The 17,073-nt window shown below is 48.2% G+C and overlaps 1 protein-coding gene across 8 annotated transcripts in view; it reads left to right on the top strand.

Moving 5' to 3' along the window:
* LOC119449630 (rho GTPase-activating protein 7-like) overlaps window positions 1-17,073 on the top strand; it is a 411,144-nt gene that overhangs the window by 349,956 nt on the left and 44,115 nt on the right. For all 8 annotated transcript variants that reach the window (XM_037712849.2, XM_037712845.2, XM_037712848.2 and 5 more), the window contains one exon: window positions 10,429-10,500. In XM_037712849.2, coding sequence (XP_037568777.1) covers window positions 10,429-10,500 — 72 coding nt within the window. The remainder of the gene's footprint in view (window positions 1-10,428; window positions 10,501-17,073) is intronic.

The raw sequence follows: 17,073 nt of genomic DNA, 5'->3' as shown, positions 1-17,073 counted from the left end.
TTCGCCTCGGCGCGTTCCTCGAGTGTCGACCGACCGCCCTGCGTTTCGTGTGCCGGAGCCGAAGAATTCCTCGATTCCGCCCACTTGCGTTTTGCGCTTGGCGCGTACGCGAACCTCGCCAGCTGCCGGCGGCGGTGATAAATGGGGAAAGAAAAAGTACACACAATCTCGAGGTGCGCGTGCCGGTCTTCACGCCGACATTGTGTACCCTGTACTTCAGCGCCAATGCCACTCGGTGACTGAAGCGCCACGTGTTCGTCTTCGCAGAATCATTCGACTGCACCCGTTGAACTTAGCTCGCAGAGCATTTTCGCGCGGCGCATGTCTAGGAAGCCATTTTATGGCGTCATCCGCATGGGTGCCTTTCATTGGTTGCCAGATTTGTACTGAAGATAACTTACGGCCGTGCTGTATGTATAGATAGCGGATTAGGGGAGAATGGAATCGCTTAACTTACGGCAGGATAGAGACACATATACGTGTAATCGCAGGCCGTATTATTTTTCAGTTTATTACATCTGCAGAACAATTGTGGCAAAGTGCCTGTTTATTCCTCTATTTATTTATTTATTTATTTATTTATTTATTTATTTATTTATTTATTTATTTATTTATTTATTTATTCGACACTCGCTTACTTGAGGACGTTTCCGCACACCGTTACCGTGCGCAAAGTTTGCCTGTATTTGTGACAGCGGTTTAAATATATGCCTATGTCGCTGACTGATTTATGGCTAACCTCCCGGCTTGGCCACGAAGGGGTGTGTTACCAGAGACAGGAGCATTTCTTAGAGAAGTTGGAGACCTTCGCGTTTCGTGTCTGCGCTGGTCACTTCCTCTTCCCCGCCGATGACGGTGAAAGAATCGCAACTGGCCTGCAACGTATACGTGATCGTCTGGGATTGCAGCTAAACAGCCTCTAAGCTGCCACTCTCTGCCGCTGCCCTTTTTAAAACTATTGGCAAATACACCCGGCAGGCTCGTTTATACCGCGTTCGTCGGTTGAGTTGGCCCGGAGGCAAAGAACACGCATGGCGGTTCTAAGACGCCCTAACGTTGCGCTTTTTTTTTTCTTCGGTGGCAAACACAGCGTCGAAGGGCTCTCTCAAACAAGCCAGCTCGGTGGGCCCTCGTTGCATACGTTTTTCGCGCAGTTGGTGCGGCGAAAGCGACGAAGCCGAGCGAGCACCCCTTGACCTCTGGCAAGGCAGGTCAACCGGCGAATGATTGAGCACCCATTGGCAGCCGGATCGCGCGTTTGCTTGCTTGAGCGCACCGTGTCGCCCACTCGCTCCTGCCGTTGCTGCGCTCGAAAGGGTTGAGCTTCTCGAACGTACCGGAATCGCGTTTCTGATGGCCGGACGTTTTCGTTGGCGGTGCGTGCGTCTGGCGCCGACGACCGTTTTCGCGCGCCAGGGCGGTCCGCCGCGTTATGGACCGCGTTTGAAGCGTCTGGCTCGCCGTCGCGTATTTTCCACGCAGCCCAGTTGAATTGTGCTTTGTGTGCGAACAGCGTCGTCGTGAAGCCGAGACACCTCATCCTCGCTCGCAGTACGCAGACGAGCGGGCCTCCGCAACTGCTGCGTTTTGTGTTTCACTGAATGCGGCTCCTTCCGGAAGGGCGGCCTTATTTTCTTTTTTGTCCCGCTGCTGCTGGCGCCTCCCGCGACTTGCAACTTCGCGCGCGCACATATTCCCTGCGGAGAAGAAGACCCCAGGAGCAGCTGGGACGTGCGTCTTTTGCGAAGGAGCCGCTTATGCGCTTGCATCACTTTCTCGGATTGCGACAGACCCGGCAGGCGTGTTCAGCGAGCGCGCCGTGCCTAACGGAAAGAGGACACTTCACTGCACGCAGAAGAAACGAACGACTCGAAGGGCTCCCCCCGGTCGCCGCCAAAGCGCGGCTCGCGGAAATTTTATTTGTCTGCCGGCCCGCGTTCTCTTGGCTGTCCATGGTGTGGCTGTTCGTGCTCGTCTCGCTCACAGCGGCGTAGATTTTGTTTACGTGCCGGTGATGCTTGCACAAGCGTGGCGCTGGGATAACTTTCGTTAACTGTACTACATGATATATGTCACACTGGCGCACGGCGGACGTGGAACGCCGGTCGCCTCTCAGCGTCAGTTTGGCGTCAGGACTGTGTGGAACTCTCACATCTATTCTTCTGGTGCGCTTTCCTAAATCATCTAAAGACTGCGCCCGCAGTTCTGCCCACGGTCGGTCTGGAGCGAACGCGTTGCTTGGACGTCAGCGTGCGCCTGCGCAGTCGAAATATTCGTTTTGAAACTTGTTTCACCATGGAGCAACGCAACGAACTGCTTTGAAGGCTTTAGTAAATCTGTACACAATCATACGATAAGCGCAATGCGTGCATTATTTTATAGAGCGATAGGCGTCTGCTGGTGCAGGGACTTGTGAAGGAACGCATCGGCGCGTATATGCGACTATTTTCAGTGCTACAGCTACAGCGCCTCGTAGAAATGTGAGGGATCATTCATTCGGACAGACAACGTGCCGTGCTCTCGTGGAAACGCTAGCATGGCGGCCATCTGACAGGTAGCGAGGTATAGCTGCGAGCCGCAGGGCGCGGTGTCACAATGCGACCAATACCACATCCCATGTGTCGTGAGCGCTCCCCCGCACGAGGGAAAGATAAACGCGGGGTTGGCGGAAATCGGAGCCGATAAGTCGGGACGGCCTCCTGCGAAGCCGCTGTTTCACGCTCCGACAGCGCCGGCCGAGGCACTCCCCCGTCCGCTCGCGAAGACGAAGGGCGGGAGGCCGTTATCGTCCCCAGTGGCTGCAGGGCCTCCAGCCGAACACCGGGGGTGCCTTCGCCGTAATGAGCGTGCTTGATGACCGCCGTCGCCGCTCTTTCGCTTAGTCGGGCACTGCGTTCTTTTCTGGATCGCTCCGCTTGTTGGGGCCTGACCATTTGCTCCGAGCGGCGAAAGAATGTGTGATCTTTTCGTTTTATTCCATCGGACATATGCATATACTTTGTCCGTAAATATTTGTGTGCGCGTGTGTGTGTGTGCGTGCGTGCGCGTGCCCCAGCACCATAGCGGAAGTTATATGTTCTATTTAGTTGAAATGTACTAATGCAATATGTGATAAGGTAAGCTGGGTGAATTGGAAGGGGACGAAAACGCAACTTGCCGAGCTTGGAGCCGAACCGCATCTCTCGCATTACACGTGCGATGTTTTATACTATTTAGCTACCGTTGTGACTGTCGCTCCCGTCCACTTTCTTGGCAGGGGAGAGAAGAGTTAATAATGTATATATACGCGATGTCAAGTAATTGAATGACCGCGCTTAACATCGTGAACGAGGGCTCGATGATCTCGCGTGTCCGCTGATCTGCGTGCCTCTCAATGACGGCGACTTCCTCGAAATTCGCTCTGCACCCACGTGACCAGAAGAACGAGGCCAGGTTGCTCCCTTACTCCTGTTTCACATTGTTGGCTGGCTGCCGGAAACCTTTGTTGGTCGGCGAGCTTTTTTTTTTTTTTCTACTCATATATTTCGCAACTGCGCATAGTTGGAAGTAGGCGCCCGTAGTCTTTTGCCTAGTTCTTGCGCTGCTTGCCGTATTGTGTGCCGCTCGCTCTTCTCATTTTGTAGAAAAAAAAAAACACTTTTCGTTGACCGTACCAAGCCGTAACCGACGTGTGCCTGTTTCTATAAAGCACTTGATTTTAATCCGTGGAACTGACTCTATATTTTGTATCTCTCGTAAATAACTTGCAATTTCGTGCATCAGCAAATGTCTGATTTCGCAACTGTTATTTCGATTTCTTATTCTAACGATTTGTCGTCGGCTCGCGTGAAGCCGCGCGAGGGAAAGCCACCTTCGGGCGGGTAATATGAGTAGAATAGAAAATAGGAGGAAATGAACCCTTACATAATGTGGCCTCAAGTTTCCCTCGTGATATGGGTGCATACCTTGTTTACAGTTCAACTTGCGTAGCTTTTTTTAAATAACGGGAGCAGCTGACTCTCATCGTTTTCAGCAACTACACAAGCCATAACATTAACACCATCACTCCCTGCACTGCAATCGCACAATGACTTGAGGCCAGCTAATTTGCTGTATTTTGATGAAGATATTTTGCTGTTGTCTTCGTAGCAAAAGCAAGGGCGTCGTGTTTGGTTGGCGATTCTTGCTCCTGGCGCAGTTCCCTCTGACTCCCTCGACTGCACACTGCAGGAGCAATTGGTGGTGCATGGCTTCGCCGAGTGCGGGTGTTCTGTATACGTGGAATCGCGTATGTAACCGTAAACGTGGCTGGTGATACGTAGGCGGGAAAGCGGCGCCGTGCTACGTGCAACTTCTGTCTGCGTGTTGTATCTGGAAGTACGCCTGCTGTATACGGCGCTATGGATCGTCTTACGGGGAGCGGTCTGACATGGCGCTTGGCAATTGCAACTCTCGACCAAAAGAACTGTCAGCCACGCTTTTTTACCGATGCAAGCCGTCCTCGAAACTGACCAAACGCGCACGCTCGCACGGCGTTCAACTTCGGTTGGCACATTAGTTGGCACATCGCTTCCTGCCCCGCCTTGAGGCCATCTCCACGAAGCCGGCCTTGACATCGTGGAAAGCGACGCCGGCGAGGCTTTGAGTCACTTGACGGTTTGTCCCTCTGGGTGCGTGAGAGAAGACGCGACTGACTAAGCCGGTAGCAAGCATCGACGAAGCGAGATATACCAATAGCACTACTGCCCATTCTCGGGTAGTATACCAGTACACCTTTCGCAGGCGAGATGAGGAAAGGCGTCCCAAGTCACTTTCTCCCGGGGCCGATAAAAATTAAAAAAAAAAAAAAAGAGCGCAGCGAGCAACGTTTGACAACCGTAACGCAGTCCTTTTCGTAATGCTTATATCTCGAATGCGTGACAACGTGCGCATTCGGTGGCGTTTCTTTTTCGCAACTGGCTTGCGAGATGTCCGATGCATGCCTCCGGAGATATAGGAGAGAGACAGTGAAGGGGGGGGGGGGGGGGGGGGTTTGTAACGCGGGTGCTGCAGTCTTGAAACACAAGCGCGATTATCATATATGCGCGTGGCTCGTCTCACGGATAACGTCGCCACACGCCGCGCTAATCCTCGATGAAAATGTGACCCAGTTTGAAACCTTTCATGAATCACGATAGCCGAGCGATGTGTGCGCCATGTTTTATTCAGTTCGCCTGAACGCTTCGCATGTATAAGGCATGAGAGAAACGCGGCATCAAAAAGAAAAACGACTAACAGACAGCGCTTACCCGTAATTGACAAAACAAAAATGGCGCTTGCGCATTTATACGGTCAGCATCGTGGGGAAACGACACTGATCGGTGTGTATTTCTGCATTTATCGGACTCTTAGACAGCGTTTCTTGATACTTCAGATCGAAGCATTTGCACGCGTATACACTTGATGCGCCATGTTTTATGTATATATAGACTGCGCGAGCGGAGGTGAGGTGGTCGCTGTAATCCCAAATACCGTCTCATTTTTCTCTAGTGATCGAGTGGCGCCTCTTCAGTTTCTTGCCGGTAGAAGTATCATTGCTGCTCTGAGTCTTCTAAGAGTCGTTTATCTATTGCGGTGCTTCAAACTGGTCTGCTTGTATTGACCTTCCATCCAAGTTAGTGCGTGGACTCCTCCACCAAAGGCTAAAAACTACAAGTGCATCTCGGCGGAGAGGATCTTGGTCAGATGTATCTATTGAAAAAAAAAAAAAAAAAAAAAAAAAAAAAAAACATGAAAGCCATTTCCTCCTCTTTCCTTCTTTATCTATTTTTCAATTTATATTTTTATGTACCTGCAGAACAGAAAGAAATGCAGTAGCCCATGTATTTTCTACCTCAGTTTCTCCAGCGTGACTCAGTTATAACGAAATCTCAGCATAACCTTCAGAAGTGTTGCGGACACGAAACACGGCATCGTCTAAAAGAAGGGGTCCCGTATATATATTATTAAAAGCTATAACATCAAGCATTTGTCGAGTCAGAGCAAGGAATGAGGAGGAAACGAATGCTTTGTAGCTTATAGGAAATGTGCTCCCTGTTTGTTAACCGCGTGCGTGCTTTGAACCCAGCATTATGCGATCGCATAGCTAGCGAGAACTGGCCTACGCATTCGATCTAAGCAGTGGAACAGAACATGCAAAATGTGGAAGTTTACAGAAGTGTATGATTGTATATAGTGCGACACGTATTTGGTGCGGGTATAGCTTTCGTGCTCTCTGGTGCATTAACAACAGCGCTTGCATGGGAGCGGTCCTCTCCCTTTTTGCTTTCTTTTCCGTCAGAAGCGCTTCGCGCGCTCGCGAAAACTTGCGTGACGAAAATGCGTGGCTAGAAACTACCAATGCTAAATCGCGCGCAATCAGAAACGGGACGTCGAAGTGGGGCGGTAGGCAACAGCACGGACAGTTCGGCCGCGCTTACATGCAGATGCGGCAGTCGTTCCAGGCAGGAAACTCGACCGCTCTTGGCAGTCACGCGCGGAGTTCATTGTGGGAACTCGAAGACGTCGGTCGCGTATCACAATGGCGCTCTTTGTTCCGGCCATTCGGGACAAACGCGGTCTCTCCGCATTGTTCCGCCGTCATCGGATGACGAATATAAAGAGCCATCAGTCGCTGTTCTGGCCTTCGGACTCGGCGCGGTAGGCTTGGCATGCGATGCCAGGGTCGCTCCCGTAGCTGCGCGACACACGAGTCCTCGCGAAGCGTCTAAACTGTGCGATCAGGCTGGCTAGACCGCCTACTTATAACGAATGGAGGGCTGCACGTGACGTTTCCAGATGTCTCGAAATAATGGGGCAGCTGGGTATACTGTCCGTGTCACGCGGGGAAATGCTACAAACTAACGTACTTATATAGTGTCCTTGCATGAGACGATGTTGACGGTGTGTCAGAGAATATGACCGGAAAAGTCACAGGTTATGTGGGAAAGCATACTTAAGTGTACTCCTCCTTTATTTATCTTCTCGCTTATGGTAACCTTTACGGCGTGTTACGGTAATCACTTGGTTTTAGATTATGCTTGTATAGGTAAGCAAGCGATCTTTATCCGTAAGATCACGATAGCGGACTAGAGCCAAGTACGGGAAAGGAAAGCAGCGAAGGTGAACGTAAACTGTAGTGTTAGATGCTTAGCGATAGCTGTGTTTTTCGTGGCAGCCTCGTCTGACTGAAACGCTCCTCAGGCCCCTGTGTTCAAGAAATGTTGCAGGTGTTATTATTATTACCATTATTATTCTTGTTGTTTCCGTTGGCTTTTTCAAAACAGGATTTTGATATTCTTTAAAGGTTCCTCGGGTGTCGTGCAGTGGCATGCTTATATCCGTAACGTATATAAGAAGCCAAAACGTCATCTTCCTGCTTTCATTATATATAGTGGACATGAAATTTCGACTATAAAACAAATTGCGTTTCTAAACGTATTGTGATTTAACCTTTGTCCGCGTGAGATTGCTTGACGTTGCACGAACGCACCGACGGGCGAAATTTGTATGTGTGCACTACGACATCACATCGTGGTGCATACCATAGAGTTTCATACAATAATTGCTAATGGGAACTCTGTCGCTACTCTATGTGTGAGCTGCAAGCGGGCCGCTTCAGGCAGCATGGGAATAAGGGGCAGTACATTTATTTACCTTAAACATTGTCCTTCTGGCTTCGAACGACTTCGTGACTTTCTGCACTAACAAAGTACTGTGTTATACCTAAATAAATAATCTTTATTAAAATAGTCCGATGGCAGGATTTGAAAACATTACATCTAGCGCAGAGGCCATATATTGAAACCACTAAGTCACGGACCCATGCATCGATAAGAGGCATAGAACACCCTTGTGAATTTCTCGCGGTCAAGCCAACGCGTTGAAACACTTCGCGCGTTTCAATTTCGCCACCTCGACAGGCTGAACCGCTGCAATTAAGTAGTGACTATTATGCGGTGTCCGCAGAGTCTTCTGCATTTAGAATGAGTATAGATTGCTCTGGAATGCAGGTACAATGAAGGCAGATAAATCTTGATAAACGACGCCACAAGAACATTTCAAGCCACAAGCACCAAGATCAGACAAATACAGTGCTTCGCGCGCGCGGAACGGAGAATAAACGTCAAGGTAAATCTATATCCAATCCTTTCGTTGGGCGATTGCAAACGCCGACGGCTTTTTCCATCGGTCTCGACTCGTGCGCCAGCGTTGTGAGATGGATCATGGCTGGCTTCTTCCAGCGCGCGTGGTATCCATGCTGCGCAGCCGCAGTTGTCTCGCGTGCTGCGTCATGCCAACGTCTTGCCTGCGCGTATCGTTGCAACACCGTGCGAATAGCTCGAGCGCGGTGCTGAGAGAGAGAAAGAAAGGGAAACAAATACAAGGAGGTTAGCCAGTGTAAATACCGGCTTGCAAGCTACCTTGTACTGGGGAAAGGGGTAAAGGGAATAAAAGGTGATAGAAGAAACAAATAAAAAAAATTTTTGAAGAAAATTCGCGCAATAACGCGACCCTGCGCGCTACAACGTTCAAAGCCGGTCGCGCAATTCACACGCCCTTAAGACGTGGTGCTAAACTTGCTATTGTTCTTTCGGACGAAACTGCAATTTCTGCATTATTAAGTGGCAGTTCCAAATGGCCTGAAAGGATGCAGGCAAGGTTATCTTGCACATTATGAAAATAACAGAGGTTTGCTCGACGTTATCAGTCTTCCGTTGCTTAACGTCCTCAGCTGCAGCATCACACACACAAAAATAATAATAAGGGCATAGGAACTTCTTCCTCTTACGTATTTACGCATGAGCACTGTCGACCGAAACTGCAGAGCCGACGTTATGCTAATGAACGCGGAGTCGCGGTGTAAAAGGAGGAGGAGGAGAGAAACAGAGAAGGCAGGGATGTTAACCAGAAATGCGTCTGGTTGGCTACCAGTACATGTGCAAGCCTATTGATCACACCAGCAATTCTAACTTGGTTTCTCATCTTGCTCTTCCTTGTCACAATGTTTGCTAGTGTGCAAGGATCACAGTGAGGTTTATCACCGCCGTGGTCTACAGCAGGGCGCGACTAACGAGGAGATTAAATAAGAAGGTAGCCAGCTTTGTCCTGAATTATTTGGCTTATTCTGTAGCGTTCCCCTTTGCATACAGTGTATAAGCTGCGATGAATGTTGCCGCTAACGAAGCATGATTTTCTCGCATATGCGTGCGTCGTGTGTACTACCGCTGGAACGCCGCTTTTCAAAATTGTTATAGCACGCCTCCAATGGATTAGCGACATAGAAAACTTTCTCTAACGTATATATCATCGTCTGCCGTCAGCTTCCACCATCCGACTGAATAGCAAAACTTCGCGCTGAGGCAATCCCTGTTGCCGTTATAACCGCAGCTGCGTTGCTTGGATGTATGGTGGTTGTAATTAATGCCGAGCTGTCTGACTATACGGAATTCTGTCGTAGTCATTTTGCTTTATAAGTAGGCGAATTAACGCCACCATTAACGTTCTTTAGCTCGCTTATTCTAGTGGGAGGATAATATTGAGCAAAAATAGGCTAGCATCAGCCGTAGTTCTATTACGATTTAGGTGCCCGGGTTCCCGTCAGGCAAAGCTGTATGCCTTTAGTTCCGCCGTCCCAGGAAAATTTAGTAAATGTCGAAACAAACTGCTATTCTATTCTATTCAATTCTTTTTGTCATCCGTTCTTTCTGCTCTTTGTCATTGGCTCGCACGACGCCCTGCCGTCGTTATCACCGGGTTCGGCAAGTAGGTTCGACGGATAACAAATGAATGTAAAACAGGAGATGGCATGCAAAACAGGACACGCATGCCGTGTCCGGTTTTACATTCTTAGCATTCTTTGCATTTTTACATTCTTTAGATAAAAAAAAGAAAGCGCAAAGATAACTTTTATACCATTTCGTGCGCTTGCGAATACGCAAGCGTCAGAAGGGAAACATTATCGGCAGGTATACTAGTTTGGTCGCATAGCGTGACCGCATAGCAGCAAAAGCAGTTGCGAGCGCTCATCGAGAATATTTGCAGAGAACGGGACTGCATGGACACGAGGCGTTGAGGAATTAAACCACTGAGTTACGCTGTGTATCCCATCTTCCGTGTCCTCTTCATCATATTTCGTAATTATTTTGTCTCCCTTTTCCTCCTTTCCCTGTCAGGAGTAGCATGCTTGAACGTGTTAGCTCAGGCCTACCTCTCCGCATTTCTTTCCCATGAAAATCTTTCCTTCACCCCTCCGCATTTCCTGCGCCTCCGCCTAGCGATCTGCGTGGTGTGTGCACGTCGGAGACTTTCTGCAAAGGGGGCTAATTACGCGGCACTCTGGTGCACTCGACAGCGTACTGATGATGTAATCTCGGTTTCTCACTTTTCCTCGCGTCGTACTCAATGTCGTCTCCTCTCTCCGTTTTTCAGAAGTGGAAGCCGTCCATGCTTGCGAATGGCTGCGGCAGGCCGGATTCCCCCAGTACGTGCAGATGTACGAAGGTGAGTTCTTGGCACGCAACCCTTTTAAAATATTACCTTTTAGATGTGTATGCGCCGCGGTTGCTTCGTGGCTGCGGCGCTGAACTGCTGAGCGTGACGCCGTGGGTACGATCCCGGTCGCGGCGGGCGCACTTCGATACGGGCGAAATACAAAAGCGTTCGTGCACTTACATTTAGGTGCACGTTGAAAAACGGCAGGCGTTCAAATTTAACCCCAAGTTCCTTACTATATACGACGTGCGCGCCTCACCAACAGATAGCAGTCTTGGCACGCAAAATGCCAGAATCTAATTTATCTAATTTATTTGAGAGGTATGCATTCTAGGCAAGCGGCCAACTTGGTTCGGAAGGAAGCACGCAGAAAGGGACTAAGCTATGTATTAGGTGTTATGGTTGCGAGCACTCCATATTGGAGCTAACGCAACGAATGAAATGGCGGCCGCCGTGATTCGCGTCGCCGTATGCGCGAACATGTTGCCACGTGCGGAGGATCTAAATTCGGCGCTCGGAAGGTTCGCCGTTAAAAACACGGGCCTTTCTCTGACCCTCTCGCCACGAGCGCTCGCTGCTGTCAGCCGTCCCGCGCGGTCATTTATCACGGATGAGCTAAACCGGAAGATGTCCTTCGGTTTCCTCCGACAGAGTATTGGGCATAATTCAAAAGCTCGGGGGCGTGAAACTTGAGACAAGAGCTTGACCGTGAGCTTGACGAAACGTGCATCGTCTATCATCGTGACTCGTTAAGCGCCCTAGCATTTGAGATCGCGTAAGGTTAATGCAATAACAGTTCACTTTAATAACCCAACTGAGACATGATAACTATATGGGCGCAGACGGGTCGCTTGGTTGCTACTTTGCTAGGTATTAATGTTTTCGTAATGTGATATATATTCACTGCGCGCACCGTCGCAATTCATTAGGGTTCTAATCGTGCTGCTCGCTTGTGAAAATCATTCGTGATCAACCAGCGAGCTGTTCGTGAAATGGATCCAGGTGGCTTCGGCCGTTTGATAATGGGCACAGGCATCACTTCAGAGTGCGAACCGTGGCGCGACGTCGAGCTTTTGACGAACACCGTTATTATATCACTCAACCGTTAAGGAGTTAAGCTGTGGGCATGATGTCGCGTCTATCATATGTGTCCACGGCAGCTCCATTTCGATAGGTTTTTGATTGCATTATAGTAAGTTTTGGTCAGTTTTAGGTGTAGGCACGCGTTCAAGAATCCCATGTGATCAAATCTACAGTATGGAATCCTTCGCTGTGGGTTCTGTGATTGCCGGGATATATACAGGGTGTTTCAGCGAACACTTTCAAAAATTCTTAAAGGTTGCCTGTGGCAGATAGGACAATTCTAGTTAATGAGGTGGTCTACTCGGAGAGGCGGACATTACTTGGACAAAAATTGAAATGCATAATAGAATAATTAACAAAAAATCACTAATTAAGTTTTTAAATAATTACCTGATGGCCAATATTGCAATTTACAAATTGTAGCCATGGAGTTCGCAAGGCGGATCCACTTGGAACGAATTCTCGGGATGACACCAGTTTCGAGATATTAATTCCCGAACTTTGTGGAGAAATGCATTGGCGTTCCAGTTAAGTTCTTAACAAAACGTCGCTTTATGCATTGAAGCACAAAATTAACTGGAACGCCAATGCATTTGTCCGCAAAGTTCGGGAATTAATATCTCGAAACTGCTGTCATCCCGAGAATTCGTTCCAAGTGGATGCGTCTTGCGAACTCCGCGGCTACAATTTGTAAATTGCAATATGGGCCATCAGGTCATTAGTTAAAAACGTAATTAGTGAATTTTTGTTGATTAGTCGATTATGCATCTCAATTTTTGTGCAAGTAATGTCCGCCTCTTCAAGTATACCAGCTCATTAACTAGAATTGGGCTATCTGCCACAGGCAACCTTAAATAAATTTTGAAAGGGTTCGCTGAAACACCCTGTATATGCACACAGGGGACCCTGATTACGAGAAAGAAGTTTAAGAAGAATAAAATTGGGTTGGAGTGCTTACGGCAGGCATTGCCAATCCTGTCTGGGAGCTTACCACTGTCGTTGAAAAGAAAAGTGTACAATCATTGCATTCTACCGGTGTTAACATATGGGGCAGAAACTTGGAGGTTAACAAAGAAGCTCGAGAACAAGTTAAGGACCGCACAAAGAGCGATGGAACGAAAAATCTTGGGACTAACGTTAAGAGACAGGAAGAGAGCGGTGTGGATCAGAGAACAAGCGGGGATAGCCGATATTCTAGTTGACATTAAGCGGAAAAAGTGGAGCTGGGCAGGCCATGTCATGCGTGGGATGGATGATAACGGTCGACCATTAGGGTTACAGAATGGATACCAAGAGAAGGTAAGCGCAGTCGAGGACGGCAGAAAACTAGGTGGGGTGATGAAGTTAACAAATTTGCAGGCGCAAGTCGGAATCAGCTAGCGCAATACAGGGGTAATTGGAGATCGCAGGGAGAGGCCTTCGTCCTGCAGTGGACATAAATATAGGCTGATGATTATGATATATGTATATGTATAAGGTAAGACACCATCAGGTCGTCGCCAAAATGCTAAACGACCTGCGCGTAGAGAAAGAGAGAGAGAGAGAATAAATACATGGACTTCAACCAGACGAGCGTCATGTTTGCTAACTCTACACAGGGGGAAGGGAAACGGGGAATAGAAAGAGGAAAGCGCAAATCTGTAAGATGCAAGTATAGACTAATAAAACCGAAAATTTGTCGACTGGGTGGTTCCCACATGTTGTCAAAGGTATGCGACAAAATATTTTCTTTCTATCAATTACCAGCTATAGTGACAACAAATGCGACCATGCCAAGGATTTTCCGTCGCGACTTATGAAGAGTGATACGACTTCAGTAATGGTTGCTTTGAACCTTTATATAAAGTGAGCAGAAATGGGACAGTGCCATGGCGTGGTACATTTACTGCTAAAAAGAAAATACACTTTGTATGTGTGGCGTACCTATTTTGAGTCTGTTTCGGCAACGTGCCGTCAATCACTTTTTGGGTCATCGTAAACAACATCGACCATGTCTTCAAGTGTGGCTTCGTTTCAATCTACTTTTCCTGCAGAGAAGGCGAGCCCTTGGGTCATTTTGACGACGTCTAATTTACATCATTGTACAGGCGCTCATCCCACGCTTGCAAACGCTCCTCTGTAGTGCGCGTCAAAGGTCAGGTCCGTCATCTAAATGACGTTCCCACTTTTAAGTTACAAGCACATACGGAAACGCGCTCATGGTACGCTGCGAAAGTCGACTTAGTGAAATTAAAAGCGGGAGAAAAAGGCCATGTAAGTACGCGAAAATTGTCCACAAGCAGTCTATAGATCCTTCGTGCAATTAAGCCACCGTTCTTCTTGCACAGGGCGATTGTTTTTTATTTCATCGTCGTTTTGTCTCGGAAAAGAAATAAAAATAAAAGAAGCCTACTGTAAGATAATTTCTTAAACAGCAGTTTTTCGATCTAACGAGTGATCAATACCCAACGCTTGGCATTTACTTCGCGCGAATTTTTGCCGGTGCATGTGACTGGAAAGCTGAACTTTATAGACAACGAAGTGTTAGTTGCGCGTCTCTTTCTTCTTACTCCGTGATTCATACTGATGAAAACTTTAATAGTAGAATTCCAGTGCCATTATGGCGTCTATACCATGTCTATGTGTGAGATAGAGGCAGTTACAGTTGGAACGCTGCTACAATTGCTACAATCTACTACATTCCGTTAAAGCTGCTACATCCATGTTACGAGAAACTGCTCCAAAACTGCTCCCAGACGAGCCGTCCCGCGCGCAGTCTCGGAGGCCAATGCGAAGAGGAGTTGTGGCCAACTCCATGTGGCGGTCGTCATCCCCTATGCAAAGAGTGCCGTCGCGTCTGCTCCATTCATAAAGCTAAACGAGCTTAAGGGTAACTGCGCTAATTCAGTTCAATCCAGTGCACGCTCAAGCATGCTCGCGGCACGCCATATTCGCTGGTTGTGCGTATTTTAGGATGAAGTTCTGTCGTGCCTAGCTGTGTGCGCTCGGCCCGTTCCGCGTTGTCGACGTGCTCGGCATTTGCACTTAGTACCGGTGCGCGGTACCGTAACAAGCGCGCGTCTCCTTCGCTAGCGCCGCCGTGACTGCGCAAGGCTGTCCGCGTGGCCTACTGCGTACGCCGCCCGCGCCCTATCTCGGAGGTAATCTCCGGCGGGTGCAAAGTTTCAGTGAGCTTAGATGGCTGATGGCTACATGTGAGCTGTCCTCTCTGGCGCTTAGTGCTGGAGGTCGCATAATCTCAAGGTTAGGAGACGTGTTGAAGCGAGTGTTCGTTGCTCTCTGTGCGCTCCTCATCACACCAGTGTTGTGACAGCGAGTGTTTGTGCTCATCGAGTGAGATATGTTCAAGTTCATGAGATATATTGCTAGCTAGCTAATTTGCTAGCACCATGCTAGCTAATTTAATTAGTAAGCCAATGTTTACTGCAATTTATACAGCCGAAAAAAGTACGAACCTTACTTCGCCTAGTTTTACTTTGCTATCGCCATGAGTGCTTCGCCTTTCGGGCGAAACTGCGACGTATCACGTGCTATACATCATTATGCACGTTGTGGTTATGAAATATACATCTCGTTTTTATGACATGAAATGGCTTTGTTCTGTAATCATTGTCTTTTGTGCTGTGGAATTATAAATTGTCTGCTACTGATTGAAAGCCACCTTTCTGAGTCCTGTCATTGTGGTCTAGTTTGGCCAAACAGTTTCTTTCGCGTCTTCTGTGTGTGGTGGTGTTTTGGTGTCCGGCTGCTTGGCTGCTCGTCAAGAAGCACTCTAGTGTACTTCTGTTGTCATTTTCGCACAGCTATAATGCCAAGTTAGCATTTATTCATTCTAGTCGTTATTTAAATCTGTGTTATGTATTTAACAAATGCAATGAGCATGGCTTTCGTCCTCTGTTTTTTTTTTTTTCTTGTTTTGGCAGCCCGCTATTAAAGTAAGGGCAGCTGCTACAGGTCGTCATTTTTCCTTCAACAAAATCTGCTCCAAAACACACATGACGATTCACACCGTTGGGCATGTGATAAACACGATTTGATGTTAAAGGGAAGACGTGATCGATATTTAAGCACTGCAGAAGCGCCTGTTCGACCTTCACGTTCATGTAGCTCTCACCACGTGAAAAATCCGCCCCCGCTGTATGTTCTCGGTTTCAACGCTAAGCCCAGGACCTTTGACGCTCTTGGATGCAGAGTAGGCGTTCCTTTTCACTATGGTCCCTCCTGTTCTAGCCTGAGAACACGACCATGTGTACAAAAAGGAGGACCTTAATTGTTTGCGGTGAAATTGCTCTGAACTCACTCGCAGGTCTTGTGTGCGTTTCTGCACTGCGGCCGCCGTATGCGTTGTAAGACGTTGGTGTTTGCGGGGGCACCGCGGCGTTCTAATTGCGTAGAAAGAAAGAAGCCATAGTCTCGTTGCATTTGTTTTCTGATTGGAAGTCTCGGTGCTTCTTTGTGAATACAATGGTCGGCTTGTAAGCGTGAGCCTAAGTGCAAATTTGAGCGCGACTATAACGATGCCCGCACTGCCATTAGACAGATTTAGTTTAACGTTAGCGTAAATAGCGGGGCTAAGGGAAATAGCGTTACCGTTCCGCAAACGAACTTTGCAAAAATAGAGTTTTAGTATAGCGTGATAGCGTAGTTTACGTGCGGGACGCTATTCCATTACGTTTTGAATTTCGCATACATAGCGAATCTAAGCGACTCTATCTGTGTGTGCGTCCAGAAAGTGCGAAAGGCAGCGCAATGGAAACCAGGAGCGCGCTGTATTTGTACTACCCATGTCCGCTGATCTGCGGCGAAACAACCAGCACATGCTGTCTACCATAGCCTTCGAAATCTGCCGATCTCAGAGGCCATATGGCGTCGTCGCGCGTTTCTCCTAACTTCACCGATCGGTAGCGCTGGCATCTGAGATGTTTCTCTCGTTAGGCTTAGACGCGTTCGAAATGAGAAGCGATCTGGAAAACTCCTCAAGGTTATCCAAAATACTCTGTCGTTGAAGCGGCCTGAGACTATAAGCGAAAGCCGTTTACACAGTGATTTGCTACGAACTAAGTGAATTCAACAAAAACAACGCCAAATTCAGTTCGAAGCGGGCGGCCCCATATTTTACGTAAACTATACGTAAACCAAGCAAACACGGTAACGTTAAATCTGAGAAATAGCGTGCGTACGGGTTGTTTAGCGTTCTGCGCAAGGCCATTTCGGTCCCGCTATTCCGCTAAGCCCGCTGTTACGGTAAACACGCTAAACTAACACTGTCTATTATTCTCGCTTTTGTGCGAGCAGCACCAAAGAAATAACGTGCGGGGGTCCCTCACGATGCGCTGCTTGCTTAGCCGAAATCAGTCTGTCGATTTACTTCATCCGCCCGCACCTAATTGATTGAAAATTCTATTTATAACCCTCGGGTCGCTTCGTAGTAAGACAATATGCCCCAGGCGTAATACCTTTCTCGATTGGAAATTTAAAGTAATCAAATACTTCTGCCGG

Source organism: Dermacentor silvarum, chromosome 4, assembly GCF_013339745.2.
Source record: "Dermacentor silvarum isolate Dsil-2018 chromosome 4, BIME_Dsil_1.4, whole genome shotgun sequence".
Classification (NCBI taxonomy): domain Eukaryota; kingdom Metazoa; phylum Arthropoda; class Arachnida; order Ixodida; family Ixodidae; genus Dermacentor; species Dermacentor silvarum.
The sequence above is the reverse complement of the archived record's forward strand: the minus strand, read 5'-3'. Positions and strand labels throughout refer to the sequence as shown.